Genomic DNA, 27,038 nt, shown 5'->3' on the forward strand with positions numbered 1-27,038 from the left:
CCAAATCTAGGAAAATAATGGTGCTAAGGCTATTTCTACAGAGATAATTCACATTAACCATGTCACTGATTCTCTTTGTTTAATAACTGCATAAAGAAAAAAACACCAACTATTCTCCAATATCTCATGAAAACTCTTTTCAACATTAATATTAATACTATGAATATATAATTAATACTACAGTATATGTATGGGTCTTCTGTATGATGATATCAGTTGGAAATAACTCTTTCTTATGGAAGCTGTAGGTGCCTATTAAATCTGGGCACATAGAAAACTTTGTTCTTTAAGTTATAATTTGGTATCGATAAGCTATGTGCCTATTTTTCGCATTCTTTATAGCCTCCTCTGGAATCATACGAAGAGCCTAATCAGTGGTTAAGAGACCAGAACAAAAGTCTCAAAGCAGTTTACTCAAATGCATATAAAAACAGACGCGATAGCTATCTAGATTATTGAGACATTTTCCTAGAAGATTAAAGTTTTAGAACTGGAGGCAGCTTTGATGCACGGCCAAAAACACAGCCTTCCTAGACAGCATCTGGTAAAAGCTAAATGCTAACTTCCCATCTGAGCCGAAAGCAGAAGTGTCTTGGCTTAAGTGGCAATTTCAATCAGGCACGTGGAGGTAGCTTAGCAGGGAAACCAGTTTGCACTGGTCTTAGGAAGAGCATAGGATTGCTCTCCTGGCTGTATTGGCCTATCTTTCATCCTCCCCACCCTCCACTTTACCCATCATTGTTTAAGTATCTTATAACAACAACAAACAAAACAAGGCCCTGCCTTCTCCTCCCTGGAAAAAATTTTCAGAGTAGATCCAAAGTCCATTTAAAATTCCTATCAAATCCTATTTGGAGGATTATGACAATATTCGCTCTGAGAACTGTTAGTCGCATTTCACAGGTACCCAATAAAGAGACAGATATATAAGAAGCAAAGTGATGTACCTGATGGAACAAAGCAGCTAATAGTTGGCCGGGAAAGTTCCTGGTGGATGGTTGCGCTGCCCTTCAAACCTCTTCTTGGTGCCTTCAATGAGTCCACTCTAGACAGAGGAGTGTCACCAGCGGGTGCGCTGAGCTCACATCAACTGCCCAAGTCTAAACTGCTGTAGGACCTGTGGGACTCTCGTCTTTTCTTTGAACTTGGTTGCTTTGTTTGAAAAATGAGAAATGCGGATCTCACAGTCCCTTGCAGTAATAAAATCATATGATCACCACAACCTGCATCTCTAGGTATCTACTTTCACGTGGCAGCTTGTTTTACCTCATCAGTGGAATAGAGCTGGGTGCCAAACAAGACCCTGGGGGCTTGGTATCAGTCACGCAATGTTAGCTATGAGAGAGATGCAAGGATACTCAGACAACAAAGCAAACAAGCGTTACAAAAGGGAACAATGTTCAGGTGTTGTTTGTAAAGATGCACCAAGGTGGCTGCTGGGGAAGGCAAACTCGTTGGCATATGTCGTCAAACATTTCTGGTTTTTAATATTTCCTCACATACATCCACTTCATAGAGGAAGCAGGGTTTCACAGGCAACTTGATTTCTCTTTTCTTAATGAGAGAATGGGTGTGTGGCTACGCGGCAGACTGGGGATCGGTCTCTCTCGAGTGGGAAGGGGATGATTGACAATGAGTCAGAGGTAGCTGACCGCAGGGAAACAAAAGCAGCTGTCTCTTTGGCTGTTCTTCATCAACCAGATTTTGAAATTAAGCTTTGAAGCATCCTTCAAAAAGGACAATGGATTGTAAAACAAATAAACAAACAAACAAAAAAATCCTGTCTTCTTCAAAGGAAGCAGCAGTGTTTCAGCGACACTCGGTAAGCTGCAGAAAGTTTCCTCTGTGGTATAGTATTGCAATTGTGCGGGCAGCTGAGAGCCTTCCCACAGGGCACTCAGTGAAACACAAGAGCTCCAGGCAACAAAGTCCAGGGATTCCAGAACTCAGCAGTCTTTAAAACAACACCTTACATTATTCCAAGGACGGATCATTTTCCTATCACCAACGACTCAAATTATTTATAGGAGATTGGTTCATATACTTAACCCAATGTGAGAGGAAATCTTTCTAATTATATCCAAACATCTTTAATATGAAGGGAATTAGGCTTGGAGACCTTCATTGCCAAAAACACGTTTTGCCAAATATGTTTTAAGAAAGAGGAGGAGGTTACGTGTTTTCCATATTTGATCCTATAAAAGTACCCTTGGTATGAGAATGACTTGTCTTTCCTCATAAAGCCTCAAGGTAAGAGTGTGTGAGGACAGGGCTCTGTGTGGACGGGAAGGGATGCCTGGCTGCTAGCGTGCATGCCACACATCCTGGCTCCCGCTGCCCCTGGCAGGCCTTCCAGAGAAGCACCAACTTACTCCGTAGCAATTGTAATTAGATGTTGTGGTCTTCCCAGTCATTTCCTGGGTTCCTCACATAAGAACTGTGCTCTGATTGGGAGTCACTAGCATTTACTCAGAAGGCATTTATTCATTTATTTATTTTTTTATTTACAGTCCTGACCTACTGTCGAGGTTGCATCACTCAAGGTAAGGCAATTTTATTTTTTTCTTTTAATTCCTTTTGGAACGCAAGGAATCTTCTTTAGCATTTGGAAAGTGTCTCTTGGGGTTGAAGAATGAAAAGCATTTCAATGTCATGGCTGACCATGCTTTCTACTGAAAATCTCTGAGGGGGTTTAGGAAACGAGGTCTCATTAATCCAGACCCTTTGCAGTGTCTGAGTGGCTTCCTCAGAGTCTTGGGAGTTTTGTGCATGAGGTTTTTCTCTGTCCAGTTCTGTAGTTTGTCTTGTAAGTGATGACAGCATGCGGTGCACCACAGTCTACTCATTTCAAAGGAGAAGTGTAAGCATCCTACGTTCCAGCTTTTAGCACTCATTAAATAAGAACTGTGAGATGGTGTTTAGATGGATAGGTAGGACATCTCAACCCTTGCCTCACCAAAGCATAAGTCTGCGTAATGCCTCATGACCTGTCAAGTAAAATGGAAGTGATGAGAAAAAGGCTTCAGCGAGACAAAGCACTTTAATTTTGCTATACCAGTTATTGAGGCTTAAGTGGAGAAATGGAGAAGAGTTTAGCCCAAGGAGCTTTCCCAGGAAAGGTGTGTTTTGAACTTAGAATACAGATTCTATATGAAGACTGTTGGCAGGGTCCATGAATGGCAAGAAGGAGGTTTGAAAGTAAAAAGTTGGGAGAAACATCTAAAGGAATATTAATAAAAGAGCGAGAAAGCATAGTCAAAATTCTGATACTGGGATAGGATTAAAGGCCTGCAAGGAAATGTGGGTTTTGACATAAACGATGTCAAAGCAGGCTCTTCACATCTCTACTTTCTCTTCTAGTGTGTAATGTTTGTCATGGCTGAGTCTGTAAGGGAAATAAAAACCAAGACTCTCCACATACAAGGGAGTTCCTAAAACTTTAGCCACAGATCCCGATTTTGCCAAGGCAGCCAGCTCGGAGCCCTTCTCAGCATCCAGCATGTGTTCGCAGAGGTGTGAAGGGTGCCAGAAAGAGGAGGACTCCCTGCTGCAAGGTGCTGAAATTCCAGAGGGGAAGAAAGAAAGTACAAGCAAGCAGCCAGAGAACATTTTAGCATCTTCTTTACTTGGTGTTTTGTAGGTGCCAATGGTAGGCAGCTTCTAAAGGTTAATATACATAACAAAGTAGACGCAGGAAACAGCCCTGCCATCTCTCACAGTAGGCGAGCAGCAACCAACCACCTCTAACTGCGTGATTAAGTACTTGTCAGCACTGGCAAGGACCAGGGAGCCTGACATTTCAACCACGTGGTAGCCAGGGAGGTGGTTAGATCTGGAGCAATGCATTCACCCAACTGTCAGGGAATAAAAAAAAAAAAAAAAAAAAAAAAAATGCATGTGATTCTAATAGCCCGGTTTTTAAATTTATACCATTTGTCCCTCTTCCAGGAAGGTTCTCTCACTGGGCTGCCCACCAATAGCCCGCAGCCATGAGTTCGGACGCCGAGATGGCCGTTTTCGGGGAGGCTGCTCCTTACCTCCGAAAGTCTGAAAAGGAGCGAATCGAGGCTCAGAACAAGCCTTTCGATGCCAAGTCATCCGTGTTCGTGGTGGACCCTAAGGAGTCTTTTGTGAAAGCAACGGTGCAGAGCAGGGAAGGGGGCAAGGTGACAGCTAAGACCGAAGCAGGAGCTGTGAGTAAAACATCTGGAGCTGGGGACACCACACGCTGGGCTAGTTTGATTGACACTTAGTTCCTAACCTAACATCTCTTATTTATGGACAGACTGTAACAGTAAAAGATGATCAAGTCTTCCCCATGAACCCTCCCAAGTACGACAAGATCGAGGACATGGCCATGATGACCCACCTGCACGAGCCCGCCGTGCTGTACAACCTCAAAGAGCGTTATGCAGCCTGGATGATCTACGTGAGTTCTCTCACGGCCTTTCGCTCCAGAGAGTAATTAGTATGGTTTTCAAGAAAAACAGTAGCTAATGAATGTCCCATCCAGTAATTATGTCCCTCTTTCTGATGCAGACCTACTCGGGCCTGTTCTGCGTCACTGTCAACCCCTACAAGTGGCTGCCGGTGTACAACGCAGAGGTGGTGGCGGCCTACCGAGGCAAAAAGCGCCAGGAGGCACCGCCCCACATCTTCTCCATCTCTGACAACGCCTACCAGTTCATGCTGACAGGTGAGTGGTTCACGTGGCTTTCATATCCATTTGTGATTTGAAATGCTATAGTCCAACGATATTAGAGCCCGAAGGACCTTTGGAAAGAATCAGTTGTTCGTGATTGTTCATGACATTCTCATTGCTCAAGGAAGGGGTTCTCGAAAGCAGAGAAGGGTAGACACTGTCAGCCAAGAGCTAAGCTCAGCTCAGTTGCTTCTCCCTCTCCCTCCATGACCCCAGCAGATCTTGCATCTTCCTCAGGCCACTCGGGGTCTTACAGTCTCCTTACTTGGGAACGTCTGCTTTATTTTGTGTTCAATTAATGAGAAAAAGATACCTGAGGAAAACGTTGCTTGAGGAGAAGTGCAAACCAAGTCACCCATTCCCTCATGGCCTCAGTTTCTTGCTGCTTGTACTGGACACTTTTGAAAGAACTGTCATTTTTTTTTTTAATTTTTTTTTATGGTTTATTTAACTTTATTTTATGTGCATTGGTGTGAAGGTGTCAGATCCCCTGGAACTGGATTTTCAGACAGTTGTGAGCTGCCATGTGGGTGCTGGGAATTGAACCCGGGTCCTTGAGAAGAGCAGTTAGTGCTCTTAACCGCTGAGCCATCTCTCCAGCCCAAGAACTGTCATTTTTAAAGTCATTTGAGTGTGTTCTTGTTGGTGGCTTCTTCTTAGTAAAGATGGTGTTTGGAGTACCTAGAAGTTTTACAACTAGAGGTATTCACCCCACAAAGGATTTCCCTTTGAGAATCACTTTGAGATGTCTACATGATCATTCCTTAACAATTTGAGAAAGGCCAATCAGAGGGTTGCAGTCTGAGCCCACAGGACAAGAAATTTTTTCTTTGTGAGGTTAATTCACCCATTTAGAAATGAAATCTTAACCTTGGCTGATTAGCACCATTCTAACTTGTAAAACCAGGACACAACATACATTTCTAGAAGTGGCTGTTTATCAGTGGGAAGTGTGCTGCTGAAATCTACAGACGGGGGTGGAGGCATGAGTCTGACTTTGGAGCTTGTTATCTTTTATATGAAGCCAATAGGGAGCTCTTCCTGCCGTGATGTAGCTATGACAGCCTCTTATGGGTTTCTTTCTTGACTTCAAAGACCAGAGAGTCAATCCCAATAATACAATCCCAATAATACAATACAGAAAAAAAAAAGCTTCCATGAAAAATGTGACACTTTGAGACTCACGAAAAATTTATGTGACTCATGTATGGCTGACTACATACTGTTTTTCTTCTAGATCGGGAGAATCAGTCTATTTTGATCACGTATGTATTTCTATTCTGAAACTTTCTGGTTTTTTTTTTCCTCACTGGGAAAATAAGAAAATCTAAAGAGAAAATTAGTGAATACTAAAGGAAATGACACAATCAGTGAGGAACTAGCACTGTTTCAGAGTCACCCTAGAAAGCAGATTGAGTCCAGATGTAAAACAGCAGCGTTGCAATTTATCTTGCTGGCTGGTATAACCTTGTGTCATGTGGCAATCCCAGATGTAGGGAATGCCAGATTTCCTCTTGGAGCTTGGCCAGAGCTCAGTCCAGTTCAGAGAGCAGCATACAGCCTAAAGAAGGTACAGCTTTTGGGGGTGAGCCCCAGCCATGTTATTTGAGGCGCCCCCCCTAGGGAACTTCCAACACCTGTGAGATCTAACTGGAGCCCGATCTCCAGTCTCAGGCAGCCAAGGAAAACACACATTACTGGGGCTTCTTATTCATCCCTCAGTTTGCTGCATGGCTGTTGAGGGGCTGCTGGGTGGACTCTTCAAGAACAGGTCTCAGCACCTCGCAAAGAACCTGGAACATTTTAAGTGAATGAACAAATAAATGAATAATAAATGAATTTCCCTTTTTGTCAGTGTAAGCTAAGGGAAGCAATATGAGTTATTTGTAGGAAGAAAAGACCTAACCTGGAGGACTATGACAGAGATGAAAAGTCAGACACATGAGGGAGCAAATACTGTCGGCAGGCATAGTTTCATCGGCCACAAAGCTTAATTTTCCATGTATTGGTCTTTATTAAACAGTGGAGAATCCGGGGCCGGGAAGACTGTGAACACGAAGCGTGTCATCCAGTACTTTGCAACAATTGCAGTCACTGGGGAGAAGAAGAAGGAGGAAGCGACTTCTGGCAAAATGCAGGTGGGTCTGACTGTCACAGTCAGAGTCCAGGCTCTTTTGTCTGTCTCAGGCAAGAAAGCCCTAAGATGTGAGAACTGATCTTTCCCTTGCAGGGGACCCTGGAAGATCAAATCATTAGCGCCAACCCCCTGCTGGAGGCCTTTGGCAATGCCAAGACCGTGAGGAACGACAACTCTTCCCGCTTTGTGAGTCTCTTAGTCTTCTCTGACTTCAGAAGAAACCGTATCGGAAGCACTGCGTCCAGTCCTCTTTAGTGCATCAGTCTTTGATGCTAACATCCTCTCTTTCCCTTCCAAGGGTAAATTCATCAGGATCCACTTCGGCACCACAGGGAAACTGGCTTCTGCTGATATTGAAACATGTGAGTAACTGGACCTTCTAACCAGAATCCAAGAATAACAAATGAGGAATTGGAGGGACACTCTGCAGCTCCTGCTTAGCAAGGAGCCCAGAAAACACCTCCGCTGCCAAATAGGCTTGCAGTGAGTGCCAGCCTTGGGCAAAGCCCGCAGTGTGCCTTTACCCACCCAGGCATGAGCTAACGAATGAGTCTGTAGGAACTGTCAGGCCTTCTTGGACTCGTTTGAAATACCCTGGCTCAGAACACTTTCAAAATACTCAAAGAACAAAGTAACCCAGGGGTGTTTGAGTTGCCCATGGGTTGAATGTATGTGACTCTTCCATTCCTGAGCCTCACTGACTATTTTCCTTAGTAGCTCCTATAGTAGAATGCCAGTATTAAATCATATTCCAAATGTCAAGGTTCTTCTCTATGAGAAGTGAGCATTCCTTTAGGCAAGTACATTTTACCTTCATTCTAGAGGGGTTGAAAGAAAACTCAGTGTTTATAGAGATGTAACATGAGGGACCTCATGACCACCTAGCTATAATCTCCAGGGGTCCTAAGACTTAGCTGATGGCCTCAGGTTCTACAACCACCCTAAGACACTTGATAACCCCCTTCTTATCTGTGTTGATTCTCCATGACAGATCTTCTGGAGAAGTCTAGAGTCACTTTCCAGCTAAAAGCTGAAAGGAGCTACCATATCTTCTATCAGATCATGTCTAACAAGAAGCCAGATCTAATTGGTAAGAACCTTAAATTCATAAACAGAAGTTAGTGTTTTTATTAACATTTTCTAATACTAAACATGTACCCTGAATCCTGCGTACCCAGAAATGCTCCTGATCACCACCAACCCATACGACTACGCCTTTGTCAGTCAGGGGGAGATCACAGTGCCCAGCATTGATGACCAAGAAGAGTTGATGGCCACAGATGTAAGTCACATATCATGTATGAACATAGCAGCAATAGCCTAGTTAGGATAAACTACAAATTCTGCCAAGTAAGTAGTGTCTTCTGCCCTTACATTTGTCCTCTCTTGGCTCCTCTTAGAGTGCCATTGACATTCTGGGCTTCACTTCTGATGAAAGAGTCTCCATCTATAAGCTCACAGGGGCCGTGATGCATTATGGGAACATGAAGTTCAAGCAGAAGCAACGAGAGGAGCAAGCTGAGCCAGATGGCACCGAAGGTACCAAAACCAAACTAAACTCTCTCTATGGGTTTACAGAGGAAATATAGTCCAAACTCATGTCTCCCTTGTAACTGAGCTTCTAGTGGGCACACACAAATTTATCCCCACATAGAGTGTACAAAGTAATCTACTCAACACTCGGACATTGTGTATTATGGGGCCCAGAGAAGGTAATGTTGGGACCCTGAATTATATTTCTGCAGTTGCTGACAAGGCTGCCTATCTCCAGAACCTGAACTCTGCTGACCTGCTCAAAGCCCTGTGCTACCCCAGGGTGAAGGTCGGCAATGAGTACGTCACCAAGGGCCAGACTGTGCAGCAGGTGAATGCACGCCCTCTGTGAAGCACACCCCCCCAAGACCCCCTTGATCATTAATGATGCCAACGAGAACTACTCTGTCTCTAAAGGTGTACAACTCAGTGGGTGCCCTGGCCAAAGCCGTCTATGAGAAGATGTTCCTGTGGATGGTCACCCGCATCAACCAGCAGCTGGACACCAAGCAGCCCAGGCAGTACTTCATCGGGGTCTTGGACATTGCTGGCTTTGAGATCTTTGATGTGAGTTGGCAGAAACCTTGTAACAGCAGAAAAGTTTGCAAGTCTTCTCCTGTAGTCACCAAGGGAATGCCTAGGACAAATGACCACATTATAAACTGATTCATGCAAGAGGACTTGAAATCTGGGGAAGGGTGTGAACTTTGGAGTCAAACTCCAGCTGAGTCATTGCCTCACTGTGTGGTAGCAGGACTAGCGTGTGCCTGGTCATTGCACAGTCTCACTGAGGACCTATCTGTGTAACACCCTCCTGTGGAGCTTTCTGTCAGAAGACAGGTGTACTTAAAGCCCCGAGTATAATCCCCAATTTACAATCAGTGATCAATAAATGATAGAGATGATTGATCAACAATAGCATCAAACTGGCACCAGGAAAGGCGATGGCAAATGAACACAGGCTTTGAGATTCCTGTCTGCTTATTTAGGGAGACAAAATATGTCTTGACACTAGGGTAACTTCTGCAATGACAAGGTAGGGTGAATGGAAGCGACAGAATAAACTCAGATATTTCTGCCTAAGAAAGAGTGCTCTGCAATCCAGTCAGTCAAAGTAACTGGCTCTCTAGCCTACCATTGTATTTGTAACTGGTCTCCTTCTGAAATCATATTTGAGAACTTTTTTCTATGAGTGTATTGATAAGATGATGAAATTTGAGTAAGGGGTGTTTGCTACAAATGGGACAAAAATCCCATCCTCCTCAGAGAGCAGTTAGCCTGCCCAGCTGAGGAGAGCCTGGAGAGGCTTGCATTAGAAACCAACAGCTCCTTTGCTTCTCCACTTGCTTAGTTCAACAGCCTGGAGCAGCTGTGCATCAACTTCACCAACGAGAAACTGCAGCAGTTCTTCAACCACCACATGTTCGTGCTGGAGCAGGAGGAGTACAAGAAGGAAGGCATCGAGTGGGAGTTCATCGACTTCGGGATGGACCTGGCCGCCTGCATCGAGCTCATTGAGAAGGTTCGTGCGCTCTTTCCAGATCACAGCTGTGTGGTGTGGAAACGAAAAACAGTAAAATCTTGGTGTGTGTGGTGGCCAGAGATTACTACTTATGAATGAAATGAGGGAAGTATGCTGGTAAAAAATGAGACAAAACGTTTTCTTTTAAAAAATGTCCATTCTCTGACAACTTTACAGACACATATTGCTCCCCTCCCCAACATGCACACCAGCTCTGGACTCCTCCTCAACAAGTCAATCTCCTACTTTTTTTTTTTTTTTTTGGATCCATTGAGCATGGGGGGGAGGAGATGGCCACCAAATCATGGGCAACTTACCACTGGCGTCACCACAGAAGAGAGCCCCTCCTTCTCCAGTTGCAGCTCCTCAGGGCAGGGCAGGGCCTAGGGAGACCTCCCATTCCTAGGTGAAAGATGAGCAGCCCTCATCCCATGCAGGTAGCCACAGCTGCTGAGCTCATGAGGACAGTGGCCAGCTCTGTCAGTTCCAGAAGACAGTGCTCCACAACACCCATCCCCCAGCTTCAGGCTCCCCCATTCTTTCTGTCCCCTCTTTTGAGACAGACTATGTTCTACAGGGTCCACAGTTTTATGCCTACCCAGAGCTTACAATCAAAGCCTTAACACTGAAAGATATCCTTAAGTATAAAAGTTTAGTACGTATTAAAGTATTTTTATTTACTTCTCTGGCATCCTTAGATTCACTATTATTGACCTCTGAAATGCAAATTTCTGATGCTGTCCACTGAGGTTTCCAAACTCTAGCTATGCCAGACTCACCTCAAGCCCTTAAAACAGTGTCCCCTGCTCTCACCCCCATGAGTACTTTACAGCAGATGCTGAATGAGTTGTGGTGTCTTCACTCTTAGCAAGTAACTCTAGTGCACCTAGTTACAAAGCCACACTTTGAAAAGTTCTGCTCCAAGACTTTTGGGGTAAAGGCATAAAGTCCAGAGAAGTATAGCCATTATTTGTCATAGCTAAGAGCCTCATTAAGTCAGTGACCTCCGCCAAACAAATGAGTTTTCATTAGCTCTGTGGAACTAAAGACTGAATTCAGCCATTCAAGTCGCCTGTCACTTTTGTGAGGAGATTTCATGTGGCATTTATTTCTGTATTTATTCTTCTAGCCAATGGGCATCTTCTCCATCCTGGAAGAGGAGTGCATGTTCCCCAAGGCAACAGACACCTCCTTCAAGAACAAGCTGTATGAACAGCATCTTGGAAAGTCCAACAACTTCCAGAAGCCCAAGCCTGCCAAAGGCAAGGTGGAAGCCCACTTCTCGCTGGTGCACTATGCGGGCACCGTGGACTACAACATCGCCGGCTGGCTGGACAAGAACAAGGACCCCCTGAATGAGACTGTGGTGGGGCTCTACCAGAAGTCTTCAATGAAAACTCTGGCTTACCTCTTCTCTGGGGCAGCAGCAGCAGCTGAAGCAGGTAGTCATCAGCCAACTATCTTTATTTAATGTGGAAATTCTAAGCAGAGAAGCCCGGCTTCTGACTGATCAATTGTGCTCCTTGCCCCCTCAGAGTCCGGTGGTGGCGGTGGAAAGAAAGGGGCCAAGAAGAAGGGTTCTTCTTTCCAGACCGTGTCAGCCCTCTTCAGGGTAAAAACTTCATTTTCTCTCTGAATGGCTTAGGCTGTTAGATTTTACGCTGCTGTAGACGGAAGGGTGGGGGAGTAGATACTGTTTCATAATGTGGCTGACGTAGGCGGGGTGGGGAGGCATTGAGTGCACACTTCCCAGGGAGTGAGTAGGGTGACACAGCCTTGTGGTGGCTTGTAAAAGTAAAGTGAGAAATTTGGAGGCAAATTGGATTAGGAGCAAAACCAGACCAAAAATCTCTGTACATCTTCCATGCAGGATGTAACACTGTTCCATGTATGGATCTAGCACCTTTGTATGTTTACAGTGCCATGATAAAAATATACAATATGCCAGGAAATTCACCAACACTGAGCAGCCAGTTCAACAGCTAATAGGGAAACAGGCTCCTGGTGTACAAACATGGTGTATGAAATGTATCCCAGGAGAGCATGTCAAAGAACTTAGAGACCCCAGACATGACTCTGGAAAATTCAAACCTGGATACTATTCAGTAGAACTGGACCAAAGTGGTGGCCCATGGTCATTATGTCTGTAAATATGAGCATCTGAAACAGCACATAGTAAATAAGATATATTCTATGACTCCACAGGAGAATCTGAACAAGCTGATGACCAACCTGAGGAGCACCCACCCCCACTTTGTGCGGTGCATCATCCCTAATGAAACTAAGACTCCTGGTAAGATACTTCCGGTACCTACCCAGACAAGTCCCAGTGTGTTTGCTTTAGAGACTAGACCATGAAATACATGTGGCTTTTTCCAGGGGCCATGGAGCACGAACTGGTCCTGCACCAGCTGAGGTGTAATGGTGTGCTGGAAGGCATCCGCATCTGCCGGAAGGGCTTCCCCAGCAGGATCCTCTATGCAGACTTCAAGCAGAGGTTGGGTATTTTTTCACTGTGAATTGTTTAAAGGTTTTTTTTCTATTGCTTTTTTCTTTTAACAAATAGGAAAGTAACACATTCAAGTGACTTAGGGACACACTGTGATGTCCTTTGACTATACAAAGAATAGATTAAGGGCAATATGGTTTCTTTATTTTTCTGTTAGAATACCCAACAGCAACAGTGTTTCTAAGGTAGGGAGTTTTCTTGGGTGTCAACAACTATATCATTTATTTGGTTGGTTTAAACAGATACAAGGTGTTAAATGCAAGCGCCATCCCTGAGGGACAATTCATCGATAGCAAGAAGGCTTCTGAGAAGCTCCTTGGCTCCATCGACATTGACCACACTCAGTATAAGTTTGGTCACACCAAGGTAATCCTCCCTAAATCCAGCCTCATGTCTTCCTGTCCCTTTGAACTCGGTGTGAAGTTTCTGATCTGCAACATTGCTTGCATACAGGTCTTCTTCAAAGCTGGTCTTCTGGGGCTCCTAGAGGAGATGAGAGATGAGAAGTTGGCCCAGCTGATTACCCGCACCCAGGCCATGTGCAGAGGGTACTTGGCAAGAGTGGAGTACCAGAAGATGGTGGAGAGAAGGTGTGTATACAGAAAACATATGAAGGTCATTGTTTTAGTCCCTTTCGTTCTGATTCCCATTAGAATTCAACTTTGAACGTTTCTGTTCCCATCACAGGGAGTCCATCTTCTGCATCCAGTACAACGTCCGCGCCTTCATGAATGTGAAGCACTGGCCCTGGATGAAGCTGTATTTCAAGATCAAACCTCTCCTGAAGAGTGCGGAGACAGAGAAGGAGATGGCCAACATGAAGGAAGAATTTGAAAAAGCTAAAGAAAACCTTGCCAAGGCAGAGGCCAAAAGGAAAGAACTGGAAGAGAAGATGGTAGCTCTGATGCAAGAGAAAAATGACCTGCAGCTCCAAGTTCAGGCTGTGAGTCTTTCGAAGCCCGCCCTGATGCTAAAATCTCTGCGCAGTGATGAGCAAGACAACGCCCAGAATTCCACACAATCAAGTGACTGGTGGCTGGTCTTTTAAATCGACAACTCCTTAAAGTGTTCTAGAACATTCCACACACAACATTACTGCAAATCAGTGCAGTAGGATACTCAGTTGCTCAGAAGGAAAAACAAAACAGTTTTCCTTTCTTTTAAGTGATTTTTCTAGCAGACTGAGGATGGGAAGTAAGGGGATATTTGCTTTCCCACAATTCTACCTATTGACAAATGTCAAAAGAATATTAATAGTGAATAGGGAGAAGAGCTTGCAATAATAATGTATCAACCCCAAACTAATAGTCCAAATTTTAAACCTACACTTCTAAATACTTCCTACACAATTTTCTTTTAGAAATTTTAGACTACCAGAAAGAATTAGAGTTTGCAAGGCTTTCTATAGATAGTGTTCATTTCTATGCACACTATGAGATATTGTGTTGATAGTCTCCCTCTGATGACCCAATAAATATCCAGAGACTTGAAGAATAACATGTGACCAGGGGCTACCTTCTAATCTATTTCTATCTCCTCCAAGCTACTGTCATAATCAAACACAGAAACATGAAAAGGTCGCTTTTTAGTTTTCTGAATTCAGAAGAAAAACAATCAGTCCCACTGGGTCTATGTATTCTGAATACATAACAGAAATGAATCACAAGCATCAAGGTTGTATCTCTCCTGTGGTTTGTATAGATAAATGAGGAGTCGTTCATCCACCATCAAGAATAGAGATTATTGGAGAGGGTGCCTAAGCTTCTTCCCACTGTACTATGCTAAATATATGTAATATATGTTTATATATATATATATGTATGTATGTATGTATTTATATTAGCAGCATTCCATCTACTAACCACTTAGTAACCGTTGCATGAATTTCAGAACCTAGAGATACATCCATTCAGATACAGAGTTTATATTCCAAATCCTATCTTTTCTTATGAAAAACAAGGTTAATACTTCTCCAAGTACCACCTGTCCCAATGACCCATTCTTCTTGGTTATTCTAGCCATTTTATTTTATTTTAGTTTATTTTTGGCTTTTTGAGACAGGGTTTCTCTGTGTAACAGCACTGGCTGTCCTAGAACTAGCTTTTGTAGACCAGGCTGGCCTCTAATTCACAAAGATCCACCGGTCTCTATCTGCTGAGTTCTGGGGTTGAAGGCGTGTCTTCCATCCATTTTAAAAAATACAAGCTCCATTGTCATTGGAGGACACTCTTTCCTTCTAAGTCATTTTTTGATGTCCACTGTCCTCCTAAAAAGATCTTGATTCTCAGTTCTTTATTTTAATGTGCATTAAACAAAGCACACCAATTTGAAATTTTATGTTTATGCATTAAACATATGTTATAGCAAAACAATGGTATCAGAATTTCACCAGGGCCAGGAACTATGTCTTACATTTCTTTGTTAATATTCAAGTTCATAGTCAGTGCTCAGTGCTAGAAAATTAATTAAAAGAAAGCTGATGCCTTTCTTGCTTGCTTTCAAAATATTAATAAAATCTAAAAGGTCCAGGGAACTTAAACCTAAAAATGTCTATTATCTTCCCCTCAGGAAGCAGACAGCTTGGCTGATGCAGAGGAAAGATGCGACCAGCTGATCAAAACCAAAATCCAGCTGGAGGCCAAAATCAAAGAGGTGACAGAGAGAGCCGAGGATGAGGAGGAGATCAACGCCGAGCTGACGGCTAAGAAGAGGAAGCTGGAGGACGAGTGCTCAGAGCTGAAGAAAGACATCGACGACCTTGAGCTGACCCTGGCCAAGGTGGAGAAGGAGAAGCACGCCACAGAGAACAAGGTGTGAGACAGATTCCTGGAAAGTTATGACTCTTAAATTATGAAGTAAAATATAGAACAAATATGTTCAAATATAACATGTAATGCAAAGCACGTTTGCTTCCTAAGGTGAAAAACCTCACGGAGGAGATGGCGGGTCTGGACGAAACCATCGCCAAGCTGACCAAGGAGAAGAAGGCCCTCCAAGAGGCCCACCAGCAGACCCTGGATGACCTGCAGGCAGAGGAGGACAAAGTCAACACCCTGACCAAAGCCAAAATCAAGCTTGAACAGCAAGTGGATGATGTGAGTCTAATACCATACACACGTGTTAAAAGTTTTTAAATTAAGCAAGCATGAGCTTGTCTCCTCATGATGTATGAGCATTAACAAAGTTTATCCCCACACGAGAACTTCAGAACATAATGGTTGGTATGGAGGCCAAAATGCACACACAGGATAATCAATAAAGACAAGTGACTGGGAATAGCAGATGCTATTAGTGAGAAGAACCAAAGGCACTGAGGATTTGTTCATCAAGACATTGATGAACACCACACTCTTTAGCTGAGCTAGGAATCCTTGTGGCATCAAGAACACAAAGGAGAAGGTCCATGTTTAGGCAGAAAGCACAGCAAAGTGTCCACAGGCCTCATGCTCAGAGGGGTATGGATACTCTGTATCCATACTGCATACAGGTATGGATGATAAGCTGGTTGTACATGTTGACCTGATATTTAACAGGGAACCTATTGGAAATGTGTGAATACAGAGCACAGTAGCCAAGGTGATGGTGTGGAAACATCCCCTGGCTGCCCGTCATGTGTGGGAAATTCTGCTCACAATGGATTCAGTGGGAGATATAGGAACCATGATGTGTTACTAGTAGTCACGGCACACATTAGTATATCTCACCTTTTAAACACTGACTCTTAAGTCTAAGCACACAGAACAACGACAGTACTGATGAGGAAGATTTTCCTAAATCCCCAAACTGCCAGAGACCATCTGATAGGCTAGGAATTAATGTCACCAAGTTTAACCTGGGGCAAACATTGCTCCGTTCTAGGAACCACATTCACGAATTGTTAACTTTTAGCTTGAAGGCTCTCTGGAACAAGAAAAGAAAATCCGGATGGACCTTGAAAGGGCAAAGAGGAAGCTAGAGGGAGACCTCAAATTGGCCCAAGAATCCACAATGGATGTAGAAAACGACAAGCAGCAGCTTGATGAAAAACTTAAAAAGTAAGCAAGAAAGATAAATGTCCCAGGGGGAAATGACTATTATGGCTCTGTGGCTGACACAAGGGCTTTCCCTGTAGGAAAGAGTTTGAGATGAGCAATCTGCAGAGCAAGATTGAAGATGAGCAGGCCCTTGGCATGCAGCTGCAGAAGAAGATCAAGGAGCTGCAGGTAAGTCAATGGCTTTCATCAGTCTAACTCATCAGGAAAAACATGACTGACCCAAGAAGCTGAGTCTGTACTTCCTGCCACCCCCAGGCCCGCATCGAGGAGCTGGAGGAGGAAATCGAGGCAGAGAGGGCCTCCAGGGCCAAAGCAGAGAAGCAGCGCTCTGACCTCTCCCGGGAACTGGAGGAGATCAGCGAGAGGCTGGAAGAAGCTGGCGGAGCCACTTCTGCCCAGATCGAGATGAACAAGAAGAGAGAGGCTGAGTTCCAGAAGATGCGCAGGGACCTGGAGGAGGCCACCCTGCAGCATGAAGCCACAGCGGCCACCCTGAGGAAGAAGCACGCGGACAGCGTGGCAGAGCTTGGAGAGCAGATCGACAACCTGCAGCGGGTCAAGCAGAAGCTGGAGAAGGAGAAGAGCGAGATGAAGATGGAGATCGACGACCTCGCTAGTAACATGGAGGTTATTTCCAAATCCAAGGTACGAACCTGCTATAAACGTCCATTCTGTAGGATAGGTGTGACCTGACAGAATGAGGTAATCACAAGTTGGGACTAGGAAACTGGGAAATAAGCCTGGTATGCTCACCCTAAATGAAAATACCTGTACCCAAATAATAAAGCAAAATCAGAGCTTTTTCAGAAAAAAAAAAAACTATCCAGTTATACATTCTGAGGTTTTGAAATGCTTTATGTCAGTCATTTTTCATTTTTACTTTAGGTTCAAACAAAAATTGCTTCTCACAATCATGCAATGAGCTTAATCAGGCATCATTATCTTACACCACAGCTAAGAATGTAGAGCAGGCACTGGGTTCACAGAACAATGTAGCAGCAGTGTGTTCAGGTCATTGTCTTGTTATCCTTCCCATGGTACCTGAGGCTCATTATTACTTCACTGCATGCCAGTTTATTCTCAAATCAACAGCGATGCCTGAATCACTCAAGCTTTCCTTTGGTGTGAGGACTTGCCTGAGTGCCTCCCCCAACTCTCTGAATGCAGGGCAACCTTGAAAAGATGTGCCGCACACTGGAAGACCAAGTCAGTGAGCTGAAGACCAAGGAAGAGGAACAGCAGCGGCTGATCAACGAGCTGACGGCCCAGAGAGGACGCCTGCAGACCGAGTCAGGTAGGCTCTTTCCCTGGAACCACAAACTTACCTTGCATTTTCAATTTGCTGAACAGTATACTGAATTATTTGAGGTCCTATATTACGTTCCTTGGAGGCATCTTTTTATTAATCAGTAGAGTAAGCTTGCTCTTTTACAGAAGAAAGGTAGTTCAGTAGATAGGTGGGTATATAGGTAGACTGGTTAGTACGGTTGCTTTTGCTTCTGGCGGTAATCAAAAAGTTATCAAATATGAGTTGGGCATTTTGGCATGTGCTCATAGTTGTGTCCCCAGGGAGTTGAAGTAGAAAGATGCTCAGTTTAAGGCCAGTCTGGCATACACTGTGAGCTCCAGGCTAGACTAGGCTACATATCAAAACCTGATCTCAAAATAAAAAGAACAGACTTAATCAAATGCAAAGTGTATCCCCACAGTAACTCCTCGCTTTTCAAAATTTCTGTCACAAGCTGACTGTTACTAATTTTTCTCATTCACCTGCATAGTGTTAGTCCCAATCTGAAAATGACACATCATGGAAATGATGGGGTATTTTGTCCAAGTATGAATTTCTGGGGATGAACATAGTTTAGTGGGGAAGCCAATCAGGAGCAGAAGAGAACCAGCCAGATCAAGAAATCTCTGCATGCATACCGCTTACCGATTTGACCAACTTCCTACTGGAATTTTATCTTCCTCTATAAGGGCTAACAGGTTGGAAGTTGTTTCATGGGTCACATGGGCTGTCAAAGTAACAGGCAGCCACAGGGTCAGGGAACCACTCTTGCGACATCATTCTAACACTGTGTCTCTCGTGAGACTCAAAGACTATTATTGTTATTAAGGGGGCAGGATGTTCGGTGTAAAACAAAAGCGAGTCTCAGGTTAGGATGCTCCCTGGAATTTTCCCTCTTCAGCGCACATTTTCATTCTTACCAGTGGAATGACCTTAAAGAGTGAATGCTTCTTAATAAACTTCAAGACAGGAAAGACTTGCAAGTGACTAATTTTCACAGTGGGCACTGACAGGCTTCCCTCCCTACTCAGTTTGAAAGTTGTTTGTTGTTCAGAACCAACTTGTTTGGGGACAGAACGACGCTTGCTTGTTTGTAACTTGAACATACTTCTCAGAGTTTCTTCTGCGCATCCGTTCTGCTTACAAGGTCAACTATTTGACGATTCCCATTCCTCAGACCCACCCTCCCTCCCTATGCACTTAATTGTTTCAGGTGACTTTCCAACACCATGTCTCCTTAGCCAGAAAGCATCTGGGGGCCGTGAATGTTCACTGTGCAAATTTTTCCTACATGTGCCTTCACCTCTTTCAACTGTGATCAGATCTTAAACATCTCCTAAAGCCTTCTTGATTGATTGTCATAAACTGAGAGTTTGGCTCAAAGTTCCCCATATTCTCATTTGACATAGATTCACTCATCAGTAGTGACGTGGATGTCGGGGCTTTCAGAAAACCTACACCTGTCACCTGGTTTGAGACTCCACGCCCTTTCTCCACTCCAGTTTTTATTTTAGAGCTCTAATGTCTAGAGCCAGGCTGAGTTTTCTGGACCTTGGTCTTTCCAGGCGAATATTCACGCCAGCTAGATGAAAAGGACTCACTAGTGTCCCAGCTCTCCAGGGGCAAACAGGCGTTCACACAACAGATTGAGGAGCTGAAGAGGCAGCTGGAAGAGGAGATAAAGGTGAGCCAGATGGATCCTCGTTGTCATGGCTATCATTGTTCTTGTAGTTCTTTGGTTGTTTGTGTTTTTACATGTGCTTTTACAGTGTGTGTGTGCGTGCACGTGTTTTCCTTCTTGCTGATGGCCTTTAAGAGCTTAGAGAATAAACACTAGTTTGAACACAAAAGAATAAAATCACTGACCTCTTACTTTTCAGGCCAAGAGTGCCCTGGCTCACGCTCTTCAGTCTTCCCGCCACGACTGTGACCTGCTGCGGGAACAATATGAAGAGGAGCAGGAGGCCAAGGCTGAGCTGCAGAGGGCCATGTCCAAGGCCAACAGCGAGGTGGCCCAGTGGAGGACAAAATACGAGACAGACGCCATCCAGCGCACGGAGGAGCTGGAGGAGGCCAAGTACGTGCTTGACTTGGCTAACATGGCAGCATTTACCTATGAACAACAATCCAAACAAGAAATACAAGCTCTTAGGGAGTCCAGGGAAAGAATGGCAGAAGGAGAAAAGGTGCAAGGCAAGAGGAAGCTGAACAGTAATTTTTCAAAGGGGGAACTTTTGACCTCATTCTGTCTACACTGGTGCAGATAGAATTATTATAATAACATATCCAGGTAATTATATACCCTAGTGTGCTTCTCCTTTCTCTCTCAACTACTAATGGAATAATTCACCTAGAGGTATGGGTGCAAAGAGAAAAATAATCCAGATTGATTGTAGCTCTTTCTCTCTACATGCAAGAATACGATATAGGAAGAAGTAGAAATCTGTGGTTAAGACCAAATGTGGGGCACAGAGATGCTGCAATAAGGGAGAAAGCGTACTGTTTTATAAAGGAATAAGCAGTCAATGCAATTTAAACATTCAAGGCTGAATTTCTGTGAGAAAGAACCTAGGTAGGAAAGAATCTAACTCAACAGTCAGTTTAAGATGCCATCACATGTCCATTCTCTGAATAGTGTACAGTCTATATACTGATGAAATTAATGTAATGGTGACTTTGAAATAAACTCTCACAGCTACAATTATATTGATTTTTGGAAAAGATTTTTAATTGATGGATCAGCAAGAAGCTGACCAAAAAAGAAGAGATACAATTATGTAGACCAAATCAAGGGTGTTACATTTGAATTGAACATAGCCAACAGTCGAGTACTTAACATGTGTGCTGGCCTAGGAGAACACAAAGACTAGCAAGATGCAGGCTCTACCCTCTGAGCATTAAAACTCAGTGGAGACACAGACATAGCCGACAGCAATCCCAGGTAGATTCTAAGTTCTCCAAATGAAGGAAGATGTGTGAAGTCTTGGCTCAGGCTCCACAAAGTGTAACGCTGATGAAATTTGGTCGTACTTAGCAGCTGGTGGCAGGAGAGCAGCAGTGAGTGCCCATGGACTCCGCTGGTCAGGGCAAGCTTCACCGACTGAGGACGTCTGGCCGTGAAAACACTCACTTGCTGCTGTTTTGAACCACTCCCATCTATTACCCATCTTCACTTCCCAGGAAGAAACTGGCTCAGCGTCTGCAGGATGCTGAGGAGCACGTGGAAGCCGTGAACGCCAAGTGTGCTTCCCTAGAGAAGACGAAGCAGAGGCTGCAGAACGAGGTGGAGGACCTCATGATTGATGTGGAGAGGACCAATGCAGCCTGTGCTGCCCTGGACAAGAAGCAGCGAAACTTTGACAAGGTCTGCTTCCCAATCCTTCTACAGTCTTTAATGTGATCAGCCTTCCAAGACACTTGAGTGCCGTCTTCAGCTCAGTTTGTCCTTGTCCATTGGCAGAGATTGTGCGAGAAAATACCCGTGAGCTTTGCTAGCTCTTTTCTTTCATAATTATTTTTCAATCCAGGATCACTTGGATCAAACTAAGTTTCTAGAACGCATGCCTTCTACCTTCTACCCCATCAAACTTTATCTGCTGCGTGTTTTCTCATCCCTTGCTTTTCAGATTCTGGCAGAATGGAAACAGAAGTATGAGGAAACCCACGCTGAGCTTGAAGCCTCTCAAAAGGAGTCCCGCTCTCTCAGCACAGAGCTGTTCAAAGTGAAGAATGCTTATGAGGAATCCTTAGACCATCTCGAAACCTTGAAACGGGAAAATAAGAATTTGCAGCGTGAGTGCATATCTCGTTTTCTTTAACAAGAGGCTTGAAGGAATGCTTCCAGTCTCTATATATTTCTATATGCTTTTTTCCCTGACAGAGGAGATTTCGGATCTCACTGAACAGATTGCAGAAGGAGGGAAACGCATCCATGAACTGGAAAAAATAAAGAAGCAAATTGAGCAGGAAAAATCTGAACTTCAGGCCGCTTTAGAGGAAGCAGAGGTAGACATTCTATTGTGCATTTTACAACAATTATAAGAGGGGTTAGACTCTATGGTTGCAAGAACTTGTGAATCAAGAAATGAAAGATTATTCTTTATTCTCTCCGCTGAGGATGAAGATAAAGAATGAACATGAATATAAGCACCATGAGTACACACAAAGACCTATGGTATAAACAGACAACAAACAAAGATGAATAAGTGAAGGGTTCTCCCTTAAGGGGAATCATCTGGCTAGGGAGATAGGAGTCTAAAAAAACAACGACCACATACATCAAAGGTTTCCATAGCAACGAAGCAAAGATGTGTAAGATGTATATAGGATTATGATAGTAGCACACAGACAGGAACTAGTGAGGAAGCTTAGTTTAACTTTCCTGAGACACTGCACACTTCCATTCTCCTGCTGATGTCGCCTCTCTCTGTCCTTAAGGCATCTCTGGAGCACGAAGAGGGAAAGATCCTACGCATCCAGCTGGAGCTGAACCAAGTCAAGTCTGAGATCGACAGGAAGATTGCCGAGAAGGATGAGGAGATCGACCAGCTGAAGAGAAACCACATTAGAGTCGTGGAGTCCATGCAGAGCACTCTGGACGCGGAGATCAGGAGCAGGAATGATGCCATCAGGATCAAGAAGAAGATGGAGGGAGACCTCAATGAGATGGAAATCCAGCTGAACCACTCCAACCGCATGGCTGCTGAGGCACTGAGAAACTACAGGAACACACAAGGCATCCTTAAGGTTGGTGGCACCAAGAGATGGTGACAGACGAGGGGATGACTTGGCCTGAGGACACGGTGTCTCATTGATTGTTTATTGCACAGGACACCCAGTTGCACCTGGATGATGCTCTCCGGGGCCAGGAGGACCTGAAGGAGCAGCTGGCCATGGTTGAGCGCAGAGCCAACCTGCTACAGGCTGAGATCGAGGAACTGCGGGCCACGCTGGAGCAGACAGAGAGGAGCAGGAAGATTGCAGAACAGGAGCTGCTGGATGCCAGTGAGCGCGTGCAGCTCCTCCACACCCAGGTGGGTATACAAGTGTGAAGGGGGAATTCTTGCTCATATCTTAGCACTATTCAGAAATTTATTTAAAAATGTTTTATGAAAAACTAGGTTTAACATGTTTAACTGGAAAAGAGTAACATTTTCATATATCTTATCTATGATTTTCTTGACCGTCTTTTAAAAATATGTTGTTAACTCAGTTAATTTACAAAACCTCTGAGGGATGCTATTCAAAAATTAGTTTCTAAGTTCATTTGGACATCAGGTATTCTAACTTTATCCTTCCATATTTAACATTTCTGCGTTTGGTATTTTAACCAGAACACCAGTCTCATCAACACCAAGAAGAAGCTAGAGACAGACATTTCCCAAATCCAGGGCGAGATGGAGGACATCGTCCAGGAAGCCCGCAACGCAGAAGAGAAGGCCAAGAAAGCCATCACTGACGTGAGCAGAGGGCAAGACAGAGGTGACGAACCTGAATCCTTCTGGCCTTGTCAGCCCTTATCCAACTCCGTTTTATCACCCATCAGGCTGCCATGATGGCGGAGGAGCTGAAGAAGGAGCAGGACACCAGCGCCCACCTGGAGCGGATGAAGAAGAACATGGAGCAGACGGTGAAGGACCTACAGCACCGTCTAGATGAGGCCGAGCAGCTGGCGCTGAAGGGTGGCAAGAAGCAGATCCAGAAACTGGAGGCCAGGGTGAGTTTCCTCGTCAACATGTATTCTTCTCTTTCTACTCCAAAATGTGACTTTCAATATCTAAGACTGGTAGACATTGTAGGGCATCCTGAGGTCAAGGGTGGATAAGCCCCTTGCCTGACAGTTTAGGTTGGGGCACTCTGACTAAGACATCAGTAACTGCAAATAAAACAGTGGGCTACTTGAATAAGTAGACACCCATTAACCATTTAGATAATAGAAAACATTTTTTTAAAATCTGCCTTTGGGCCGGGCGATGGTGGCGCACGCCTTTAATCCCAGCACTCGGGAGGCAGAGACAGGCGGATCTCTGTGAGTTCGAGACCAGCCTGGTCTACAGAGCTAGTTCCAGGACAGGCTCCAAAGCCATAGAGAAACCCTGTCTTGAAAAACCAAAAAAAAGCTTTTATTATAAACACATCTAAAAATATTTAAATCTACTTTTATGTGCAGGTCCGTGAACTTGAGGGAGAAGTTGAAAACGAACAGAAACGCAATGTTGAAGCAATCAAGGGTCTGCGCAAACACGAGAGAAGAGTGAAGGAGCTCACTTACCAGGTAAGGGAAGGCTGGGCCTCGCTGGGTTCCTGCCCCTGTCTTCAAGACATTAAAAACTGCAGGTACAGGAAAATGAGGTGATGCTCTCAAGAACCTTAACACTTTAACATCTTTCAGACTGAGGAAGACCGCAAGAATGTTCTCAGGCTCCAGGATCTTGTGGACAAACTGCAATCAAAGGTGAAAGCCTACAAGAGACAAGCCGAGGAAGCGGTGAGTTCTGAACCCCTGACAGACACCAGTAGGCCAAAGTAGTTAAAGGATTGAAATGGAAAGATGAGAAAAACAAGAAAGGATCCAAGGGAAATGACCTAGCAAGCTTCTAAGGAAGTGATGCCACTTTATAAGCCAGAGAAAAAACGTCCTAGGGAGAATGAGGAGGGGGGTGTGGCTCAGCAGTAAAACATGGACTTGGTACCTCCGAGGCCCTGAGTCCAGTTGTAAACATCAAACTCAACCAACCAAAGTGTAGTCCCCATAGTATTCTAGAAAAGAGGAGGAGCAATGTAAAGAGTCTGGTTCAAGAAACAGAAAGATTGAGGAAGAGAACGGGGCACCTGGGTCTACAGAACCAGGCAGAAGGCAGGTCACAAGGTCTTCCAGGCCTTAGTAAGAATTCTGCATCTTAAAATAAATACAACCAGACCATGGAAACAAGGCGGGGGTGGGGTGTTCCCATCCAGACTTAAGGTGGTCGGCTTTATATTTTTAAAAGAGTGTCCTTGCTACAGTGTAGAGAAAAGATGGGTGGGAAAGCCAAGTCAGTATAGGAAGACATGATGGGAAGGGTTTCAGGTGGGTCAGTGACTTGCATTATGGCAAGAATAAAACAAAGAGAAGTGATGAGATTCAGAGCTGGTTCTGGAGACAGAGTAGGATTTGCCAGCAGGCTTCTCCTGGACATGTAGGGGGGCAAAGCAGGAATAACAGGTTCATCAAGTTGTGATGTGGGTGGCCAGGTGGGTGGTGGGAGCATTACTGAAATGGGAACCTAAGGGGACCAGATGATCCAGGTGAGAACGAAACAGGAATTCTACATCAGTTACATTAAATGCAAGATGTTGCTGTACATGCAGTGAAGAGATGCAGTGAGCAGCAAACGTCTCATAGTAACGGAGGCCACAGGTCTCAGTGCTGTTTCAGCCAGTAGGTGACAGCAGCTCTGCTCATGGCGTTTACCCTTCTCGGACTCATCCGAAGGAGTCAAGGGTCCCTTGCTTCTCTGTGGCTCTATGAAGCCACACATTGCACATGAGGCCCTCTGTCCACTGGTGGCTTTTGTTTACCCTCTGACCTCTTAGCTCTGAGAGGAAGAGAAAGGCGGGAGAGAGGGACAGCAAAGGAAGATGAAGGAACAGATATGCCCATGTGTGCACCTAGCACACATACTCCCCTCTTAGCAAACCACTTAGCTTCTCCCTCCCTCCAGCTCCTACTTTCTTCTAGGAGAGGGAGATGCAGGGGTTTTTCCGAGATCCCTATTTAAAGTGATTCTAAGCTCCATAAATGTTCTACATTTGAATGTCACATTTTGCGAGGGTTCTTAATGAGATGCTTAAAAAGAGAATGGGTACTGGAGACTAAATTAAAACTGGCCTTTCCAAATTCATTGCTGTATCTACAAGCATAATCAGAGACCACTCAGACGAATTTTAGAGAATAATAAACATGTTTAATTTCTAAACTTTATTAAGTGGGGGATAATTTAAAACCCAAGTGGCAGTAATTTATATTCAGTTTGGTGTCATAGAGATTGCTTGTTTGGCTCTGGTCCATCCTCAGAAGCCTTAACAACAATGACAACAAAGCCTGGAAGCCTGGCATAGTTATGGTAGCTTCAGCTTTTCCAGAAGTTCAAAGACAGCGTTACCTGTGTTTATCAGTGAGTTTGAGAAGCATAAGGGGAGTTGATAGAAGAAAAAAAACAAACAAACATTTCTTTAGTCTTCTTTGAAAATTGGTTTTAAGCAAAAATAAACCCAAGACACACTGACACAAGAGACTAGAAATGCAAACCTTTTCCTTCCCTCATAAATGCGCTCTCATTCACAGGAGGAACAATCCAACGTCAACCTGGCCAAGTTCCGCAAGCTCCAGCATGAGCTGGAGGAGGCTGAGGAGCGGGCTGACATTGCCGAGTCCCAGGTCAACAAGCTGCGGGTGAAGAGCCGAGAAGTTCACACCAAAGTCATAAGTGAAGAGTAATGCCTCCAAATGCAGGAAAGTGACCAAAGAGATGAGCAAAATGTGAAGATCTTTGTCACTCTATTTTGTACTGATGATTTTGGGAGATAAAAAATTTATCTGCCAAGAGCTCGTGAGTCTCTTTGTTCTCTGTCTGCATGTCAGTTGGTCTTTTCTGTACATGAAGAAGACAAAAAGAGAAACATTTGCTTACATTTATGTGAAAGTGCACAGTCACTGAGGTTAAACACGACAGAGGGCAACCAGGAAAAGCCCTGTACATACTGCACATGCCTGTGGGAAGGGGGTGGAGCTTAGAGGTATGCCATGGCACGCACAGGAGCCCTGCTTGGCCCATCTGCTGGCTTCAAAAGATGGAGTAAAATGGTAATTACACACATACAATCAGAAAAAATTAAAAATGTCTTTAATTACTGTCAAAAATATTTAAAATGAAAATCCTTCACAATAATGGCATGGGTTAGTAAAGTAGGGTTAGGATTTCTGGAAGTAACATATTCTCCACTTTATGGTCATCTTTATGTAGGGATGTGAGGCCTTTGTATCTACAGGTGTTCAGACACTTGTTTATTGCACCTGCTCCCAGCATGACACTAAAGAATAGCAAGGAGGAATTAAGAATGAATAGTTCTCATTTTCTTCCATCCTTTGGAAACTTAGGTATATTAGACCTTCTCTAGTCTTTGATAGCACTGAGTCAATTAGCATATACATGCTGTATTTTTAACAGCTACATATATACTGCATGTCACTTTTCTGCTCTCACCAATACACACACACACACATACACTCACACACACACTTCTTTAATGGGAAACATATCTGACATTAGTT

The 27,038-nt window shown here is 44.2% G+C and overlaps 1 protein-coding gene across 1 annotated transcript; it reads left to right on the forward strand.

The window, feature by feature from the left end:
* The first annotated feature begins 2,221 nt into the window (after nt 1–2,221).
* Myh1 (myosin heavy chain 1) lies at nt 2,222–26,312 on the forward strand. The gene is made up of 40 exons (XM_057773918.1): nt 2,222–2,250; nt 2,511–2,543; nt 3,949–4,193; nt 4,286–4,429; nt 4,540–4,696; nt 5,940–5,967; nt 6,726–6,840; nt 6,933–7,025; nt 7,138–7,201; nt 7,831–7,929; nt 8,018–8,121; nt 8,240–8,378; nt 8,585–8,703; nt 8,790–8,939; nt 9,724–9,894; nt 11,024–11,336; nt 11,430–11,506; nt 12,100–12,187; nt 12,274–12,391; nt 12,646–12,769; nt 12,857–12,993; nt 13,091–13,346; nt 14,972–15,214; nt 15,322–15,498; nt 16,292–16,437; nt 16,515–16,605; nt 16,693–17,082; nt 17,605–17,731; nt 19,291–19,409; nt 19,606–19,802; nt 20,906–21,089; nt 21,352–21,517; nt 21,606–21,730; nt 22,163–22,471; nt 22,555–22,758; nt 23,059–23,184; nt 23,271–23,441; nt 23,895–23,999; nt 24,117–24,212; nt 26,052–26,312. Exons 3-40 carry the CDS (start codon nt 3,990–3,992, stop codon nt 26,202–26,204), a joined length of 5,829 nt encoding a protein of 1,942 aa, XP_057629901.1. The 5' UTR covers nt 2,222–2,250; nt 2,511–2,543; nt 3,949–3,989; the 3' UTR covers nt 26,205–26,312.
* Nucleotides 26,313–27,038: the final 726 nt, after the last annotated feature.

The sequence above is a fragment of the Chionomys nivalis genome, chromosome 7, assembly GCF_950005125.1.
Source record: "Chionomys nivalis chromosome 7, mChiNiv1.1, whole genome shotgun sequence".
NCBI classification, from domain to species: domain Eukaryota; kingdom Metazoa; phylum Chordata; class Mammalia; order Rodentia; family Cricetidae; genus Chionomys; species Chionomys nivalis.

Excerpts from the sequence above, each read along its gene's own strand:
- Myh1 (XM_057773918.1), top strand. The coding sequence starts at position 3,990 with ATGAGTTCGGACGCCGAGATGGCCGTTTTCGGGGAGGCTGCTCCTTAC. Across the intron at positions 13,347-14,971 it reads TGCAGCTCCAAGTTCAGGCT|GAAGCAGACAGCTTGGCTGA; the intron begins GTGAGTCTTTCG and ends TCTTCCCCTCAG. Across the intron at positions 17,732-19,290 it reads ACGCCTGCAGACCGAGTCAG|GCGAATATTCACGCCAGCTA; the intron begins GTAGGCTCTTTC and ends TGGTCTTTCCAG.